The 17751-nt window shown below is 53.4% G+C and overlaps 1 protein-coding gene across 5 annotated transcripts in view; it reads left to right on the top strand.

The window, feature by feature from the left end:
• The window catches only part of CHST3 (carbohydrate sulfotransferase 3), a 60158-nt gene extending 45688 nt beyond the window's left edge, over nt 1–14470 (top strand). For 3 of the 5 annotated variants that reach the window (XM_041748086.1, XM_041748083.1, XM_041748085.1), the window contains exons 2-3: nt 10954–11178; nt 12380–14470. In XM_041748086.1, the coding sequence (XP_041604020.1) occupies nt 11039–11178; nt 12380–13673 (1434 nt within the window). In that variant the 5' untranslated portion in view covers nt 10954–11038 and the 3' untranslated portion in view covers nt 13674–14470. Of the gene's footprint in view, nt 1–1951; nt 10450–10920; nt 11179–12379 lie in introns of those variants that run through there. The other 2 variants (XM_041748087.1, XM_041748084.1) reach the window with 2 other exon arrangements.
• Nucleotides 14471–17751: the final 3281 nt, after the last annotated feature.

Below are 17751 nucleotides of genomic sequence, written 5' to 3'. Positions count from 1 at the left end.
CTTTGAGGAGTGTGAGATAAGCAGAGGTCTAGACAGTTGTCCACACAGCAAGTGGGCGACAGGTCCCGGCAGACGAGATCCCGGCCAGAGCTCTGAGCTGCCTGCTGCTGTGCGGCTCCCACCTTTTGGCTAAACCTGGTTGCTCAGTGATACAGCATAGTAGTTGCGTTCCTGAAATGTGGAGCCCGACTGCCTGGGTTCAAAACCGAGCTTTACCTTGTGCCTGGAGGTGGGTTGTGTGGCGCCTCCTTGCCTTAGTTGGGGATGGTGATTAGTAGCTGGAAGGGTCCTGCCCACCTTCCTCATAGGGTTGTTTCGAGGACTAAATACATTGATGTGTGTGAAGTGCTTCCAAGTACCTTGCTCACGGTCAGTGGGGACTCGTCGCTCAGCTCCCCTAGGGCCAAAACGGTGTCTCTCCCTCCCTCCATGGCCAGCGCTTGGGCCACAGGAGCAAGTACTCTGCAAGTGAATCGACTTGTCCTGCATGAGCTTCTATCATCCAGAGGTTCGCAAGGGACTTTCCCTAGACTTTTAACTTAATACAAATCCCACGTTTGTGCAAACCCTCCTCCTGCTCCTTCTTGCCCGGGAGCTGCAGAATGGCCCCCAAGCACCTGAAGCTTGCTCTGAAGCTTGCTCTGCCTCTTGATAAGTCCCAGGAGTAGTTCAGAGATCACCCAGGTTCTCAGGACCCATGCGTCCCAGGGTTACACCATTGCCAAGGCCATACCTGGCTAACCTACAAAGTTCTCGCCGGGGTCTCCGGGCCCTGTGGCAGCACCAGTGGCACACTGAGCCTTGTGTGGCCTCACATGGACCCTGGGCCTGCTCCCAGCATCTCCTCTACTTGGAACCCACACCAGGCCTTCCCACTGATGGGGGCAGCAGCAGCGGCAGTGGGGTGCAGCTGGTCACAGACCATGGGGGTCCCTCAAACCCTCAAATCCCATCCCTCTCTTTGTCTTTCTCCTGCTGTGAGGATGGGGCGGTTCTACTTCCTCCCTCAGTTTCCCCTACAAAAAGTCCTCAGGCTTATCCTTGCACGTGGATAGACCCCAGGGGCCTGGCCAGTTCATGATTCCACAAAAAAGCCAAGCTCAAGGTTCCAGTTTGGATTCAACTAGTTCAGTTGCCCCACGAAGACCATCTCTGCCTCTAGCTGTATTTCCAAGGTCTTCTTCCAATCTCCCTTCTGTGGTGAGAGCCAGTTTCCTTTCGTTCTCTTTTCGGCTGAACTTTTTAACTTTTTAAACGTTTTTCTTTTAATTCCAGTTAATTAACATACAGTGTTATAGTCGTGCAATGTAGTGATTCTGTAATTCCATACATCACCCGGTGCTCATCACAGGTGCAATCCGTAATCCCCAATTTCCCAATTTTTTTAGTTTTGAGATAATTATAGATAGACACACATGTAATTTTTGGAAATAATACAGAAAGATCCCATAAACCCATTACCCAGTTCCCCTTATGGTAACATCCTACACAGGCTCCTACAAGATCACAACCAGGACACTGAACCAGTCAAGACAGAGCACCACAGACATCCCTCATGTGGCCCTTTTATAGCTGGACCATGCCTTCCTTAGATCCTGACAATGCTGATCTGTTCTCTATAATTTTGTCATTTCTAGAATCTTATATAAACACAATCGTGCAGTATGTAACCTTTAGAGACTGGCTTTTTTTTTTTTACTCAGTACCCCTGAAATTTGTCCATGTTGTGTGTAATAGTAGTTCATGCCTTTTTATTGCAGAGTTGTAGCCCATGGTATAGGGGAGCTGGTTTTTTTTTTTTTTTTTTTTTAATTTTTTATTTATTTATGATAGTCACAGAGAGAGAGAGAGAGAGAGAGAGGCAGAGACATAGGCAGAGGGAGAAGCAGGCTCCATGCACCGGGAGCCTGATGTGGGATTCGATCCCGGGTCTCCAGGATCACGCCCTGGGCCAAAGGCAAGCGCCAAACCACTGCGCCACCCAGGGATCCCGGGGAGCTGGTTTTTAGTGGACCGCTCCAGCACAGGCCTAGAAGCTCCCCAAGTGCTTGTGTCTTGAGTAAAACAAGGAACACAGACCTGTACACCTGGCATCCATCCTTGGTGAGCAAAAGATCAGCAACCCTCCCCCGGCCACTCCCTCCCCTCCCCCCTCTCCCAGTCTGGTCTTGCTGCGGAGCTGGTGCCATAGGCAGCTGCTCTTTAAGGAAGCTGGATGGTCTAAAGCTTGGCTTTCAACCCTTGCCCATTCTAGGGTAGAACCACCCATGGAACTTTAAACAATCAACGCCCAAGCCATACCCAGACCAATTCAGTTGTAATCGCTGGGGTGGGACTCAGATGTCAGTAATTTCTGAACCGCCACCCATCCTACCCCACCAGTGATTCACCTGCCATCAGAGTTGAAAAGAGGGAGTCTGCTTGCCCCTCTGCCCCTCCTCCTGCTGTGCTCTCTGTCTCTCTCTCTCTCTCATAAATAAATAAATAAAATCTTTAAAAAAAAAAAAAAAAGAATGAAGCAGGAAGCGGATCCTGGGCTTATACACTGAGAGTTTTTTCCTACCCAGTGATCCCAGAAATGCCGTAGTGGAGTTATCTTCACAAAGGTGCAGAGCAGGCTGGGAAAGCTGTGTAATATTAAAGGGCGCCTCCAATCCTCCCATAGCTGCCATGGGCTTCTCCTGAACACGTTCACCTATGATGTGCCCATCTGCATGTATACAGGTTTACGAGTGAAGGGTTGCTGACCAATCAAACCAGCAAAAGCTCCCAAACCCACAAATAAGCACAGAATTTTGTAGTAATGAACATGACCAAAATGGAAATAATAGGGCACATGAGGAATGAGACAAGAAAAGAATTCCATGACCCAGAAGATTCCTAGCCTTCTTAGGCTGCTCCTCCTAAAGTAAGAGTGACAAGTATGTGACACATGTGTTGACCCTTTCCCAGCCTACACACACGGCAGACATCACTAATCAACTACCACACTTCCTCCTGGAACACAAGCTTGGCCTCAATCTTGTCCCAGAACTCTAATACCCATCTATTGGCTTTGGCTCACGGGTTGAGGATTATTTGCTGTCCTCAGCCTAAGCGCATTCTTTGGTTCAAGACACTGGAAACCTGGTACAGTCACCATCTTTGTCAAGCTCCCTCTTGCTTGTGCTGGGTTAAGTGTATCACAGAGCATAGGCAGACTTGATCATTCAAGTAAAAACATTAAGCACGAACTGTATATAGGGCAATGGGTTACAACACAATGTCATATATTCTTTTTATTCTTATTTTATATCCACTTCCTTTTTTTAAAGATTTATTTATAGAGAGAGAGAGAACATGAACTGGGTGGAAGAGCAGAGCGAGAATCCCAAGCAGCATCCACATTCAGAATGGAGCTCAGTGTGGGGCTTGATCCCACACCCCTAAGCTCTTGATCTGAACTGAAACCAAGAGTCATAACAAATTGAGCCACCCAGGTGCCCCTATAACCACTTCCTTTTATATGGACAGAGTAATAAATAAGCATGGTAAATTCAAATGATACAAGAAGGTATATGTGAAAAATGGGTCCCCGTTCCCACCCCTATTTCCCAGTTCCCTGCAACCACTCCTGCCAATTTCTTGTTTTCCTCTCTAGAGAGATTCTGTGAATGAGCGTTTGTGTGTGTGCACCCCTGATTTTATACAGATGTTTGTAGACCTTGCATTTGCCCCTACTTTGTATCACTCATGTCTGGAACGGCATTTCACATCAGCCCACACAGAGCTGCCTCTTTCTTTTTAATCACCACAGAGGATTGCACTGGTAAGTGTACCATCATTTATCTCCCTGGTTTGGGGGCTTTTTTTTTTTTCCAAAGGCAGACGCTCAACAACTGAGCCACCCAGGTGCCCCTCAAACTAGCTCTTTTGTCCTGAGTTTTTATTTTTGTGACTGTTGACAGACATTAGGGTTATGTTCAGCCTTTTGCAATTATGAACAGTTTACTATTGTGTGTGTCCTCGTATCTGTGGGGGTGTATCTGCAGGATTAATTTCTGGAAGTGGAATCGCTGGGTCAAAGAGTGTGCATATTTAAAATGGTGATGGTTTTGCCAAATTGTCCTTCAGAAAGGACGCTCTCATCAGCATTACCAGAAGATCCCGTGTGTTAGTTAGGACGGAACAGGCTGTATGCTGCAGTAACACACCCCCAGATCTTAGTGGCTTAGTGGTGGATGTATGATCTTAGTGGCTTAGTCGCCCCACAAAGGCTTATTGTACCACATCTGACACAGGTTTGGGGGCTCTCCCATCAATAGCTCAGGATCTAGACTAAGCCAGCTGCAACATGTGGCCTCCAGTGTTGCCACAGCAAGAGAAGAGTGGGTCTGAGGAATGTGTAGGATCATCGGAAGGACCAGGCCTAGAAGTGGCTCACATCGCTCCAACCTACATCCCACTGAGCGAAACCTGGTCCTCAACAGGCTGGGGAAGGTGGAGGCATGCGGGGTCTTGATGAGCGCCAAGTGTTTGCCAGTTTGCCAATTGTTTCTCCATAACTTTACCTGTACAGTAGATTATAGAAGATGTTGTCTTTCAATCTGATATGTGAAAAAATGGGCCCCGTGTGTCGTTTCCATTTGCCCTCATGTGCTTTCTTTAGGCAACTGGCCTCAACCTTTCTCTGCCGTAGTACCCACAGCAGCTTATGTTCACACTTAAGACACACTCCAGTGGGCTTGCCCAAATTTTGCCAGAACCCAGAAAACATTTTGTGGGGAAGCCCTGAGACTTTTTAAGTTTTGGCTCTTATTCATAAAAACATATAAAGGCATGTGAGTAATAATATAAAATTAGCCGTGTAAAGATCTTTGCCAGCTGTGGTATGGAATGGATTGGCAGCGGTTCTGTGCAATTTCCTAGGCTCTCGGTAACTCCGCCTCCACTCTAGTTCAGGAAAGCACAAGCCACATGAGGGAGAAAGGTGGAGCTCTAAGAACTTTGCATCCATTGCAATTCTTTTGAAAAAGCAGGTTTTTTTTTTTTCTTTTTTGCCAATTTTTGTCTTAACTATTCTTAGTAACCTTCACCATTCATGATAATCTGCAACGTTTTGTTCAGTAAAGGGCTTTATGGGCTAAGCTAAGGGCTTGGAGGGTGGATGTATGAGGCACATGTGCTTGAATGGAGGGCCTATGTAAGAGGAGACTTGGAGTTTGGGCTGGCATTTCAGGGTGACATCAGATCGTAGGATGCCAAACTAAGAGGTGGTGAGGAATTTTGTTTGGTAGCCAGTAAGGATCCTGTAAAGTTGGGAGGGCAAATTGGTTTTATTTCACCTGACAACTCTAATGGATTGGTGCTGCAATAAGGTTTATGAGGCCACATGCAGTCGCAGCTATGGAGAGGACATTGATGAGTGACGTCTGCTCCAGGCACAAGACACGTGAGTGGTGGTGTGTGGTGCCGTGTATTTGCCATCCCGGTAATGAAGCTTCTTAAGTGGCCTAAGCCGTGAGAGTGAGAGTGCTACACTGGGACCTGATGGCAAGGCCATCACTAACCTGGGAGACAGAAGACCCGTGTAGTAGTTTGAGTTTTGTCACCATCCACTTGTATCCTTTAGTCTCTCTGAGCCTGAATTTCTATAGATAAAAAATGAGGAAGGGCAGGTAAGAAAATTTCCAAGTCCCGACATTCTGCAGGATTAGGACAAGAGCTATGTTTTGTTTTTTTCATGATCTAGGGGGAGTAGTATACAGGATGCATTTCTTTGGACAACCTGGACCCCAGCTTCCACTGCAGGCCCCGACTGGACAAAGCCCAGAGTGGGGGTCAGCTCCGACCCAGCCCAGGGTTGCAGGCTGAGTGTGAGAGGTGTTAGAAGTGCCTTTGCTGACAGGCAAGCCCTGGGACTGTTGTCTGGAGCCCTGTGTTTCATGTGCCTGTTGGCTTTAGGGTTTACACGGGATGTTTTGCTCACGGGGCTGAGCAGGCCCTGATGAAACAACTCTCAAATGGGAGCAGAGAGTGTGTTGTCCCACATCCCCACACTGCAAAACAGGGCTGAGGGGCAGCCGGGGTCTGTCCCAGGCGGAGCTGATGCCCGAGAGTCTGTGGCAGCCCCATCCCCACCAGGCTGGCCCTCAGCCCGGTCCGTGGCCCACCTCGTGGCTGTGGCCCACAGCTTCTCACAAGTTCTTGGATGTCCATTGTTGCCGAGGTGAGACGCACCTTCAACTTTGGCTGCTTCTCGTCTGTCTCTGTCTTGGCTGGGGCTGGGCGTAGGCCCGTAAGGAGGTCCTAGAGGGGTTTGTTCTTGGGAGAGGAAGCTAGAGTCCTGGCCTGTGAGCAGGCTCGAGGAGGAATGACAACCCCAAGCCGCGCAGGGGAGCATCAGCCAGACATCCATTTACGTCCTCACTCTCTTCTTCCTTCACTCCCTGGTGCATCCAACAGCCCTTAGGCATTTACTCTCCTATCAGACACTGGGCTTGAGATACTGGAGCCTTGGTCCTTCCCAGGCCCTCCTTACCTATGTGAAACGGAACCCAGCTTGGACAGGCCACTGGATGGGCTTCTGCATTCCCCACGCAAAGATGGCCTACATCAGGGGCAGGCCCAGCGTTGGAGCCCTTCCTCTCTGCCCTGCCCTCTGTCCTACTCTCTGGGGGATTCAGAGACAACTCCAGGAAGCCCTCCTGAGGTTTCCCCTCACGGGCTTTGGTGGCATCGTGTGTGAGGCACCTCCCCTCTACCCCCGGGCTGTGGCCCACGGGATGTTGGTTTAGAGTTTCCCACAGGGGCCTTCACTGCACCCCAGAGCCCTCAGGGTGGCTCTTCCACCGATGGAACAGAGGGGGGAGCAGAGCCTCTGACCGCTGAGGCCCAGCCCCCTCGGTGCTCTTGGCCTCTGCATGCGAGGGGCGTGCAGTTTTGCTGCCTGATGCAATGTCTGGCAGGGCCCGTCCCTTATCAGAGCTCCATTCCCAGCAGACTCGGGACCCCACCTTCCCCTAGGGGAGGCAGGAGCAGACTGGGAGGCATCCAAGTAGAAAACTGTTGTCTAGTGAGGGCCCCCTCGCTGGGCAGGAGGGAGGCCTGAGCAGAAAGGCCCCCGAGGGGAGAGGAGCAGAGGGAGGTTGGTGCCTAGAGTGGGGCCTTAGCTCAGCCCACTTTCTCTTCAGTTCTCCCACACTAAGATTTATGTGGGATACCCTTGGCGGTTTTCTGGCCTCCTGTCACTAGCACATAGCTGTGCGGGCTTGAGCTGAAAGCCCCAAGGCTTAGTTTCTTCATGCTCAAAGTGACATCCCAGGTTGACAGTGATAATTCCAGAGACTGACAGATGTGAAGCCCCAAGTGTGAAGCTGCACCCATAGTACACACGCACAGTATTTGCCTGTGGTACACACCTGGCACATCCCTATAGTACACACTCAGGGCATATGCTCAGAGCGCACACCCACAGTGCATGCTCACAGCACACACATCGTCCACTCATCCAGGGGACAACTGCTTTTTCTTCTTCGTGTGTCCCACTGACTTAGAATGAGCAAGCAACTCCCGCTGGGCCAAATGCTTTGGAAATGGCATTTGTCCACTCGTTCAACAGGTATTCTGGGGCACCTGTTCTGTGCCTAGTACGCCCAGAGTAGGACACGGGGATTCTGGGCACAGAATACAAGGATGCAACAGATGGACAAAGCTCTCCTTTCTCATGGACCTACACGCCAGGGGCTGCATTAGGCAAGAAACCAGTACATCTTGGGCCAGGAAGGAAATAAAGCAGGATGCTAAGAAGGGAAGGGAAGTGCTGGGGGAGGGGAGGTGGTCCGCGTGAGGTTGGTGGTCAGGGAAGGGCTCCCGGGGAGGACTCCCGAGCCGAGCACTGGGTCTAACTGGGCCAAGGGCTGTCCCACCCCCTGCTGCATCCAGGCACAGCTGGGCTGGCCCGTGCTTCTGGCCTTCTTCACCATTGGCCCTGCTGCCCTGGAAATGGGATCTCAGCTGGCGTCTCCCCTTTTCCTTTGGCTGTCACATCACTTGCTGGGTGTCAGGGGAGAAAAGATATCGAGTATTCCCTCGGGAGGCGGCGTCTGCCAAAATAAGGAAAAGATGTTTCATGCTTCCCATGAGCTAAGCAAGGGCGCACTATGGGTTTTGGGAAGGAGGTAAGCACAAAGGTTTGACTAGTGTTCACAGATGTTCACAGACCCATTTCTTACAGAGGGCCTCTGTCAGGAGCTTTGCCAGGTGACCCCACATCCTGGCCCCATCTTCCTCCCTCATGACCCTGTGACTTACTGGCCCCTGGGGCCCCCTTGCACCTCCTGGGTCTAAGGACCTCCCACATTCCCCCTAAGACCTCTAAACCTCCCTTACCTCCCCGCCCACCACTGTCTGGGCTTCTAGAGCTAAAGCTAGGAGTGGCCTGCTGGGACAGGGCGAAGGAGCCAACAGCCTGCCCTGTGTTTTGTGTCAGAGAGTTTTCACCATTGCTTCTTCCTTTTAGGGCAGGGAAGGTTCTTAGGAATCCTATATTATTCAGGGGGGTTAGGGGACTGGGGTGGCAGCTCAAAAATAGAAACAGTGCTTGCAAGGGAAGGGAGGCGAAGGCACGGGAGCTTCATCATCAAGACAGCCGAACTTCTAATCTTACCAAAGACCCAGAAGGGCCAGATCAGCGAGGGCAAGGCAACTCCCTCCACCCACCCCTGCCCCTTCTCCCCTCTCATATTTCATGAACACTTACAGTGCCCCAAATACTATTCCTCACGGCAACCTTATATACAGGTTTTTTTATATGCTACAGGTTGAGAAACTGAGGCCCAGAACAGTTAAGTCACTCATATAAGGTTAGACAGCCTGATAGAGAGGAAGAGAGGACTAGAACCCAGGACTTCTGGACCCGGCTCCTTCTGCTTCCCTCATATCATCAGACACAGGCAACTCTCAGCCGAGAGATGAGAGGGAAGAAAGTCAGGATTTCAGTCGCTGGTGGTCTGCAGACTCAGTGTCGGGTCTCACCCTTCCAGAGGGACGGGTGGCCTCGCACCCCACCATGGACTAAACGGGGAACCTAGCTCTGCCCGTCATTCTGCAAATTCATGTGACAGCCTGCCAGGCACCAGTTTTGACAGGTTTGCTCACTCGTGTTTTGTCAGGCAGCTGGTATATGGTGGGTGCCGTTCCAGACACAAGTCCCTACTTCAGGGGACTCGGAGTCTGAGAAGGGAAGACAGACAGACCATCAGCTGGAAAGCCCAACCGTACGTGCTATGGAAGGGGTGACTGGGGAGCAGAGAGAGGCTCGAGTGACCTGGATCTTGGGGAGGCGATGAAGGCTGCTGCTGGAGGAAACTGGGACGGGTGATTTAACCCCTTGGCCTCAGTTTCCTCGTCTATAAAATGGGATAGTTGCTACCTAATAAGACTGTAAGGATCTGATGAGGAAATGCAAATCAAGTGCTTAGCTTGGCACCGGCCACAGAGCTGTAAGCACTCAATAAATTTTGGCTACCCAAATAATTCCAGTTGGCCTTTCCAACCCGAATGGAAGCTTCCTGAGGGCATGGACCAGGTCTGCCTGTTTACTGCTGTATCCCCAGAGCCTAGACCAGAGGCTGGCACAGAGTGGGTGCTCAGAAAGGAGTTGTTTAGTGAGTGTGTGGGGAAAGGCCCAGGAGAATTAGGAAGGGGCAGGAATATTCCAGTTGCCCTGGAGCTGGCCTGCAGGCCTCTTCCCTCCTGAGCCCCTCTCCAGTCACCCACACTCAGGACATCTCACGACCCCTCTGCCCCACACAGCTGGGTGCCGCCACTCAGCTGCCAGGCTACACATCTGCCTCCTTGCGTTGCAGAGCCCCCGTCCCCCCTGCCTTCCCCAAAGGACATGCTCTGACTGTCCCTCTGGCCATTTCCATTGTGTGATGCAAGTGCAGTCCCGGGACCTGCCTTCCTGCCCTCCTGCTCCCCCATGTTGACGTCAGCTGCTTTCTGTGGGAATATCCATCTTTTCCAGAAGGAGAGATGATCCTGGGTGCCCTGCACCGGGTCACAAGACTTCTCCACACTTGGAGCAAATAGTAACTCGTGGATGAAGGTCCTTATGGAGAAGGGATAGACTTTTCAATGGGGGGCGGGGGGCGGGTGTTGTGCTGGAGTCCGGGGCTCATGATGCAGGACAGGGGTGTGTGTGATGGTGAGGAGGAATGCAGGAAATGGGCACCATCAGGCCGTGCTGTATTTGCCCCAGCTTTTAAAATTGTATGCATCTTCCATTGAGGGTCATTTATTCCTTTATCCATTCTGCTATGTGGTGACCGTGCTCAGGTGTCTCCTGTGTGCCCAGCCCGGTGCTAAAGGATAATGAGGGTCCTGGACAAACTCCCTGCACTCCACAGAGGGATGATCAGCGTTGAACAAATCACTACAAGTGGGCTCACATTATGACAGTCTCAGGTGCTAATAGGAGTCTTTGCGTGGTGGTGGGTGCAGGGGAGCCCTAACCTAGCCACCGGGAGGCTGCTCCAGGAGGCTGAGACGCGAGGGCCATGTAAGGGATTTTGGAAGGGACCGAGTGAAGGATCTAGTATATGTATTAGGTTATTTGCATCAGCACTCATAGGGCCATCTCCATCATTTTTTTATTTAGGTATTGTAGTCTTTTGCAAATGCAGACATTTATAGTGCAAGGAACATTCTTACTGCGTACTTGCCCTGAGTGTACTTGCCCTTGAGTTACGTGTGAGGTCAAAGGATAAATTGATGGAAGTGGGATGAATGAATCATAGGGCTGATTGGCATTTGAAATGATCTGATCTCACCTCTCATCATCCACTGGGAGAGTGGGTCTGGGTTTCTGGCTGCCTAATCAGGGCCACAACCCTTGTAAGTTGGGTGGAAAAACTCATCTTCATTCCTCATCTCCAGACAGGGGTGTCCTGACCACCGGTCTCTTCACAGGACAAGGGTGTCCCCCACCTGAAGACGACCAGCCAGGCCCTGAGTGATGCTCCTGAGCTGAGTGCCCACCGCCCCACCCTTCCCCATGGAGAAAGGACTCGCTTTTCCCCAGGACTGCCGGGACTTTCTGCACAGCCTGAGGATGAGGAGCAAATATGCCCTTTTCCTGGCTTTTGTGGTGGTGGTTTTTGTCTTCATTGAAAAGGAAAATAAAATCATATCAAGGTGAGGGATACAAGCACAAGTCTTCCTTATCAGGGAGGGGCGGATGGGGAGAGAGATAGCTATAGGGCTCTTCGTGGACCTACAAAGGCAGTCCTTCAACCAGTAATCATCAGGCCCCTCCTGTGCCCGGGCAGTGGGCCGGCACACGTCCTCAGGACTACATAGGGGTGACACTTGGGCTCTGGACTCACGCAGCCTGGGTTGGAATCCTTATTCTGGCTCTTTCTAGCTGTGACAGCTTAAACAAATTCACTCTTCTGTGTCTTAAGTTCTGTAAAATACGGCTAATGATGGGGCTTTCCTTATAAAGATTAAATCAGGACATGTAAAACATTTACCTCAGTGCCTGGCATGCAGTTGGCATCTAATACTTGCTGACCATGGCTATTATTATTCATTTACTTCCTGGCTAGGATGACGCCTCACATTAACAGCCCATAACCAGCCCGAGGCCATGGTTGAGGGCGAGCCCATGGAAAGGCGGGGTCCTGGTACACAAACCCTGATGGTCAGGGCTGCCATGTGCAGCCGTCCAGGTTGTACACTGCTAAATTCTGGGGCTGTGCACTCACCTCGACTACACTAAGAATGCCACCCCCTGGAGGTGGCATTTCACCGTGTGCAGTGGTTCTGCTGGAGAGCTTGCTAGACACAAAAAGATTTCTTAGACCTGCTCTCCCAGCACAACACCTTCCAAGAAAGCAGCCGCCAGGGATGGCCTGTGTAGCAGGCACTGTGCCACCGCCCCACCTGGGTTCCTCAGCATGGACTGTTCCAGTTGGGGCCCACAGGGTCCTACTGCCAGCCCCTGCAGCTCTCTGCCAGAGAGCTTTCTGTCTCCCCGCACACAGGTAAGCTAGGGATACCTCTGGGAGCAGCCTTTAGCTAAGACCAGCTGGAGCTTCACAACCCTTGAGCGAGACAATCCTCGGGTGTGCCCCTGTGGGGTTGGTTTGCCCACAGGGACACCTGCTCACCCTTTACAGACCTCTTTTTCTCCCCACCTCACCTCCTGCCTCTCTACCAGTTCTCCCTGTGATCATGTCCTGGCTAAACTCAAATCCTTGCTCCGAAGTCCGCTTCCAGGGAAACCCAGCTAAGGGAGGCCTGGGGTGATGGCCCCGGGAGGATGCTTCAGGTTGCACAAGGGACGGTGCCTCCGGTTGCTCGCTGACCCCGATTTCCCTTCTTTTGCCCCTAGGGTGTCAGACAAGCTGAAGCAGATCCCACAACCCCTGGTGGACGCCAACAGCACCGACCCGGCCCTGATCTTGGCGGACAACGCGTCCCTCCTGTCCCTGAGCGAGCTGGATTCAGCCTTCACCCAGCTGCAGGGCCGCCTGCGGAACCTGAGTCTGCAGCTGGGTGTAGAGCCCGCCGGGGAGGCCGAGGCCGGGCTGGAGGCCGCGGCCCGGGAAGGGGGGCCACCCCGGCCCACCAAGGCCCGGCCGCGGCGCCACGTGCTCCTCATGGCCACCACGCGCACCGGCTCCTCGTTCGTGGGCGAGTTCTTCAACCAGCAGGGCAACATCTTCTACCTCTTTGAGCCGCTGTGGCACATCGAGCGCACCGTGACCTTCGAGCCCGGAGGTGCCAACGCGGCGGGCGCGGCCCTGGTCTACCGCGACGTGCTCAAGCAGCTGTTCCTGTGCGACCTGTACGTGCTGGAGCACTTCATCAGCCCGCTGCCCGAGGACCACCTGACCCAGTTCATGTTCCGCCGCGGCTCCAGCCGCTCGCTGTGCGAGGAGCCCGTGTGCACGCCCTTCGTCAAGAAGGTCTTCGAGAAGTACCACTGCAAGAACCGCCGCTGCGGGCCGCTCAACGTGACGCTGGCCGCCGAGGCCTGCCGCCGCAAGGACCACATGGCGCTCAAGGCCGTGCGCATCCGGCAGCTGGAGTTCCTGCAGCCGCTGGCCGAGGACCCGCGGCTGGACCTGCGCGTCATCCAGCTGGTGCGGGACCCGCGCGCTGTGCTGGCCTCCCGCATGGTGGCCTTCGCCGGCAAGTACGAGGGCTGGAAGAAGTGGCTGGCCGAGGGCCAGGCGCGCCTGGGCGAGGAGGAGGTGCAGCGGCTGCGGGGCAACTGCGAGAGCATCCGGCTGTCGGCCGAGCTGGGCCTGCGGCAGCCCGCCTGGCTGCGCGGCCGCTACATGCTGGTGCGCTACGAGGACGTGGCGCGCTGGCCGCTGCAGAAGGCGCGCGAGATGTACCGCTTCGCCGGCATCCCGCTCACGGCGCAGGTGGAGGACTGGATCCGCAGGAACACGCAGGCGGCCCAGGACGCCAGCGGCATCTACTCCACGCAGAAGAACTCCTCCGAGCAGTTCGAGAAGTGGCGCTTCGGCATGCCCTTCAAGCTGGCGCAGGTGGTGCAGGCCGCCTGCGGGCCCGCCATGCGCCTCTTCGGCTACCGGCTGGCGCAGGACGCCGCCTCCCTGGCCAACCGCTCCGTCAGCCTGCTGGAGGAGCGGGGAACCTTCTGGGTCACGTAGGCCGCCCTCCTCGTCAAAGGCCCACCTGCCTTGCTCGCGCCCCGGCTGCCCCTAACACGGTGGCTCCCGCAGAGAGGGTGGGGGGCGCGCGGCCGGCGGCCTCTCCCGCAGGCCAGGCCGTCCCCCGCCGCAGCAGTAGGCGCCCCCTCCGGCAGCTAGCTCTCCCACCGCAGCCTTGGGGCTGGGGTCTCCCCGACAGCGAGCCGCTGCCTGTCCGGCGAGGACCGCCAGACCCAGGCCTAAGGGGCCGCGGCCTCCCGGGCAGGCCCTCGCAGGCCCACATGGGCCCAGAACTGTTGACAAGCCTTTTTCTCTCTGTCTCTATCTCTGTCTCTGTCCCTCACACACACACACACACACACACACACACACACACATACATACACAAAACAGGCATAAATGCCTGCAGACCCTGTGGGCCAGAGTCCAAGGGCTTAACCTGAAGGGACTGTGGGCACCGCCGGTCACAGGCTTCCTGCTGTACTCAGTGTTCATCTTTCAGTTTCTGGATTTCTACACAATCCAGTGTGCCATCTGCACGGATCCCTGGGGAGGGACCGGAATGGCCCAGAACGTCAGAGGATAGCAGTTGAGGCTTTTCAACCAAGTATTTTCAGTACTGAATATATTCAGTATTTTCATAAATGAAATAGCCATGCTGGTTACTGATGAAATCAGCCCTGCACAGAGCTACGAAACACACCTACATGGGTAAAGACAGTGCCTCTACGTACACCACACACACACACACACACACACACACAAACACACAAAACCGTAGAAACGCAAATCCACGAATACACGAATACACATCCACAGTCTTCCTTGTTGCTTTAGGCCCACAGGGTTTAACAATCACACACCCGAAGAGGAGGCTTTAATTACATTTTTAGAATTATTTGGGGATGGGGAAGGAAACATGGTCCCAGGCCATGACCCCATTCCGACCAGCTTTGGGACTGAACGGTAGATACAGAACGGCCGAGTCTGTGGCCCCCGCCTGCCTTGGTTTCTCCTGGCTACCTCCTCTGGCCCATTCACGTCCTCCCTGCTGGCAGGCAGGATGTTTTGAAATGGTGGGCCAACTCTCACGTGACTGCAGCCCAAATGCCCCGTCCCAGCTGGGCTGGCTCCCTGAGAGCCTGTCCATGTTTGAAGGCTGCCTCGGGCCTGACTGGAGCCAAAAAGCAGCTCCTGAGTCCTGCCATTTCCAGTCAGGCCTTGTGTGGGGCCGGGCCTAGAAGAGAATACAGAGTGCTCTTGGGGGAGAAGTCACATCAGGGTACCCCCTCCCCTGAGAAGACGGGGGACAGAGGTCAGCCCCTGGTTGGTCACCATGGTTACATGGTTAGTGTCTGGAATTCCAGTTTTCAGGGCTCTGGGAAGAGTGTTGCTCAACTTGGGATAGGCTGGGTGTTTTATTTGGACTTTTTAAAAAAAAGTTATTTATAGTTTTGTATCTTGTTTTGTGGCTATGTTTCTGATTTTGTTTCTGCAGGAGTGATGCTTGGAAGTGATCTGGGCTTGAGGGGGCTGGGAGGACCAGCAGGAAGCACTCTGGCTCCTGCTGAAGGGAGAGGAGGAGGAGGAAGAGCTTTCCCCAGAAGGAACAGAGCCTAGGCGGCCACCTGGCATCCTGCAGTGCCCCACGGGCTTTTCTGTTTGAACCCCATGTGGAATGAATCTCAGAAACCACCAGGGTTCTTTGCTGTCTATCCAGAAGCAACATAAATCAGCTCTCACCCTCTCCCCGAGATGAGGCCTGATTTGAATGTCTCTTCCAGGTCCAAATGCATCTCCTGGGGGGTCAGGGGCCTATGGCCAAACAGCAAATGTCCCCAAACTGGGGAGCAGAAGTGAGTCCACCTCAGAACTCAAAGAGCTGCCCAAGTTCACAAGGGCTGTTTCTCATTTCCTGGACAACTTCTATGTCAGATCTGTCCTGTTGTCAAACCCAGAGGGCTGAGTTTCGGTTTGAGTAACATGGGCACAAGGGAAATAGAGGATCTGAGTCCAGCTGGTGCTGCCATGGGGAGTGTGTCCTGGCCAGAAGCTGCTGTTTGAGAGGGTGGGACCTTAGCCATTTGTGGGGTCTGTTATAATCACTGCATTTGGAGCTGCTGGGTCTCCATCCCCATGGTCTACAGCCATTCAAGGGGGTCTCCAGCCTTGGGTTTCCAGCCCCAGGATAAGTTGTGCAGGGAGCTGGCTCTGATTTGGGGTCCAAAGGGACTCCAGCTCTGCAAACTTGACCCCGGGGCAGAGCGAGACCCAGATGTTTCTGCTGGCTGCTCCTCCCCAGCCTCACCCTGCTCCCTGCACTGTTCCCCACCTGTGATTGGTGGGGGCCGGGGGCAGGACGGAGGCAAGCACCTCCATCTGGGGCTCTTCTTGGGGCCCTCCTGGTGTGGACAGCAAACTGCTTCCTTCCTTCGCCTCTGGGGCTGAGGCATCCACCCCCGAGCTCAGAGGACAGTGCCGAGAATGGACCTTTGGGACTTCTCAGGACATTGACAATTTGTACACTGCAAGTTGACTTAATTTATTTATTTTGTGACAAAGGAGAGACATAAAATGCCTTATTATTTGCAGGGACTCAAAGCTGTACCCAAATCAAGACAAAACAGTGATAGAAAACGTTGACTCAAGCCATGCACACGAGGACTCTCGAAGATGATTCAGAATGCAAGAGAAGAGTAAACCCAAGGGCAGGGGGGTTGCCCTGGCCCCAGGGTATCGTTTAAGGAGATACCTTGGTTTTCTCTTGTTGCTTTGAAGATGCGACTTCTAAGGCCCTTTCTGCTGTATTCCCTTTGCCCTGGTGTCTGAGATAGGACACCACGCGCGAGTGAGTGTTGCCTTGGGGCTCAGCAGCACTCTGGGAACCTTTGGGGTTTGGGGAAGGACAGGGCGGGGGCAACTACTGACTTTCCACTCTGGGGACCTGGTGGGGGTGCATTTATGGTTTTCAGCAGGCAGCTGGGCTGAGGAAGGGGGGTCCAGCTAAGGCAAGTGCCTCCTTTTCCAGCGAGGCAAGCACAGGTTTCTCTGCTCTTGCCGGCTCTACCGGGAGCCTTCCCCCCCGCATAGCGTCCACCTGCCTGCAGACAGGGAGCAGTTGAGGCCTTACCTCTGGGGCTGCCAGCTTCCCCGGAACAAGAGGTCCATTCAGCAATGAGTGTTTACTCATTTTCTTTTTCTTGACGAAGACCTCTTTAGCCTGTATAAATAGTACAGAACATTCCAGACCTTAGTGAGACAGGGGAGTGTCTTAACACCCACAGGCTGTCACCACTGCCTCCTATTCCTGGTTTCTCCTCCAGCCTTGTTTGTACACCTTGGAATAAGGCGCCAGGTTGGGGGTGGGGGTCTCAGGGACCAGTCAGTGGGGAGCAGGGTCCCTGAGTCCCCAGAGGAGGAAGAAAGAAGCAGATTCGTGGCACCCTCCCACCTACTGCCCACCCCTCACTGCAGGTTATCACCAAGCTCTTCCTGAGGTTGAGACATGAACAAATTCTCGCCTTTGGTCCCTTTATGTGATGCATACACTTGAAAATAAATAAGTAAATGAATAGGAAAAAAAAGTTCAATGAAGAGTTTACGCTGGTGTAAAGGGGCAGCAGCTGACTGGAGCCCTGAGAGCAGAGGGCCTACCCCACCCATCACAAGGGCATCTTTCCCCACCACCTCTGCCCTGTCTGATGATGGAGTAAGTTCCAGCAGGAAGTCAGGGGATCCCTGTCCCAGAAGATGCACGCTTGGCCTGGAGATGGAAGCATCAGATGGTCTGGTCCTGACCCCAAGGGTCTCTTCCAGCCCTGGTGGTCCTTTCCCACATTAGGGGGGAATGGACCTGTTTTAATTGACTCTAGGGCCTGCCCCTTGATTATTGATTATGAAGGACGGGAGCCGAAGACCAGATGGCTGCATCCCTGAGGCGGTCCCCTGGTCCCATCCCCGAGGCTGAAAGCAAAGATGGGCCTTGAGGGGATGCATTCCCAAGGCAGGAAGAAGAGGGGATGGGCATGGGGAAACGAATCTGCAGAAGCTGAGTAGGCCTTGCTGATCTGCGCAAAGC

Source organism: Vulpes lagopus, chromosome 3 (genome assembly GCF_018345385.1).
Source record: "Vulpes lagopus strain Blue_001 chromosome 3, ASM1834538v1, whole genome shotgun sequence".
In the NCBI taxonomy this organism is placed as follows: domain Eukaryota; kingdom Metazoa; phylum Chordata; class Mammalia; order Carnivora; family Canidae; genus Vulpes; species Vulpes lagopus.
The sequence above is the reverse complement of the archived record's forward strand: the minus strand, read 5'-3'. Positions and strand labels throughout refer to the sequence as shown.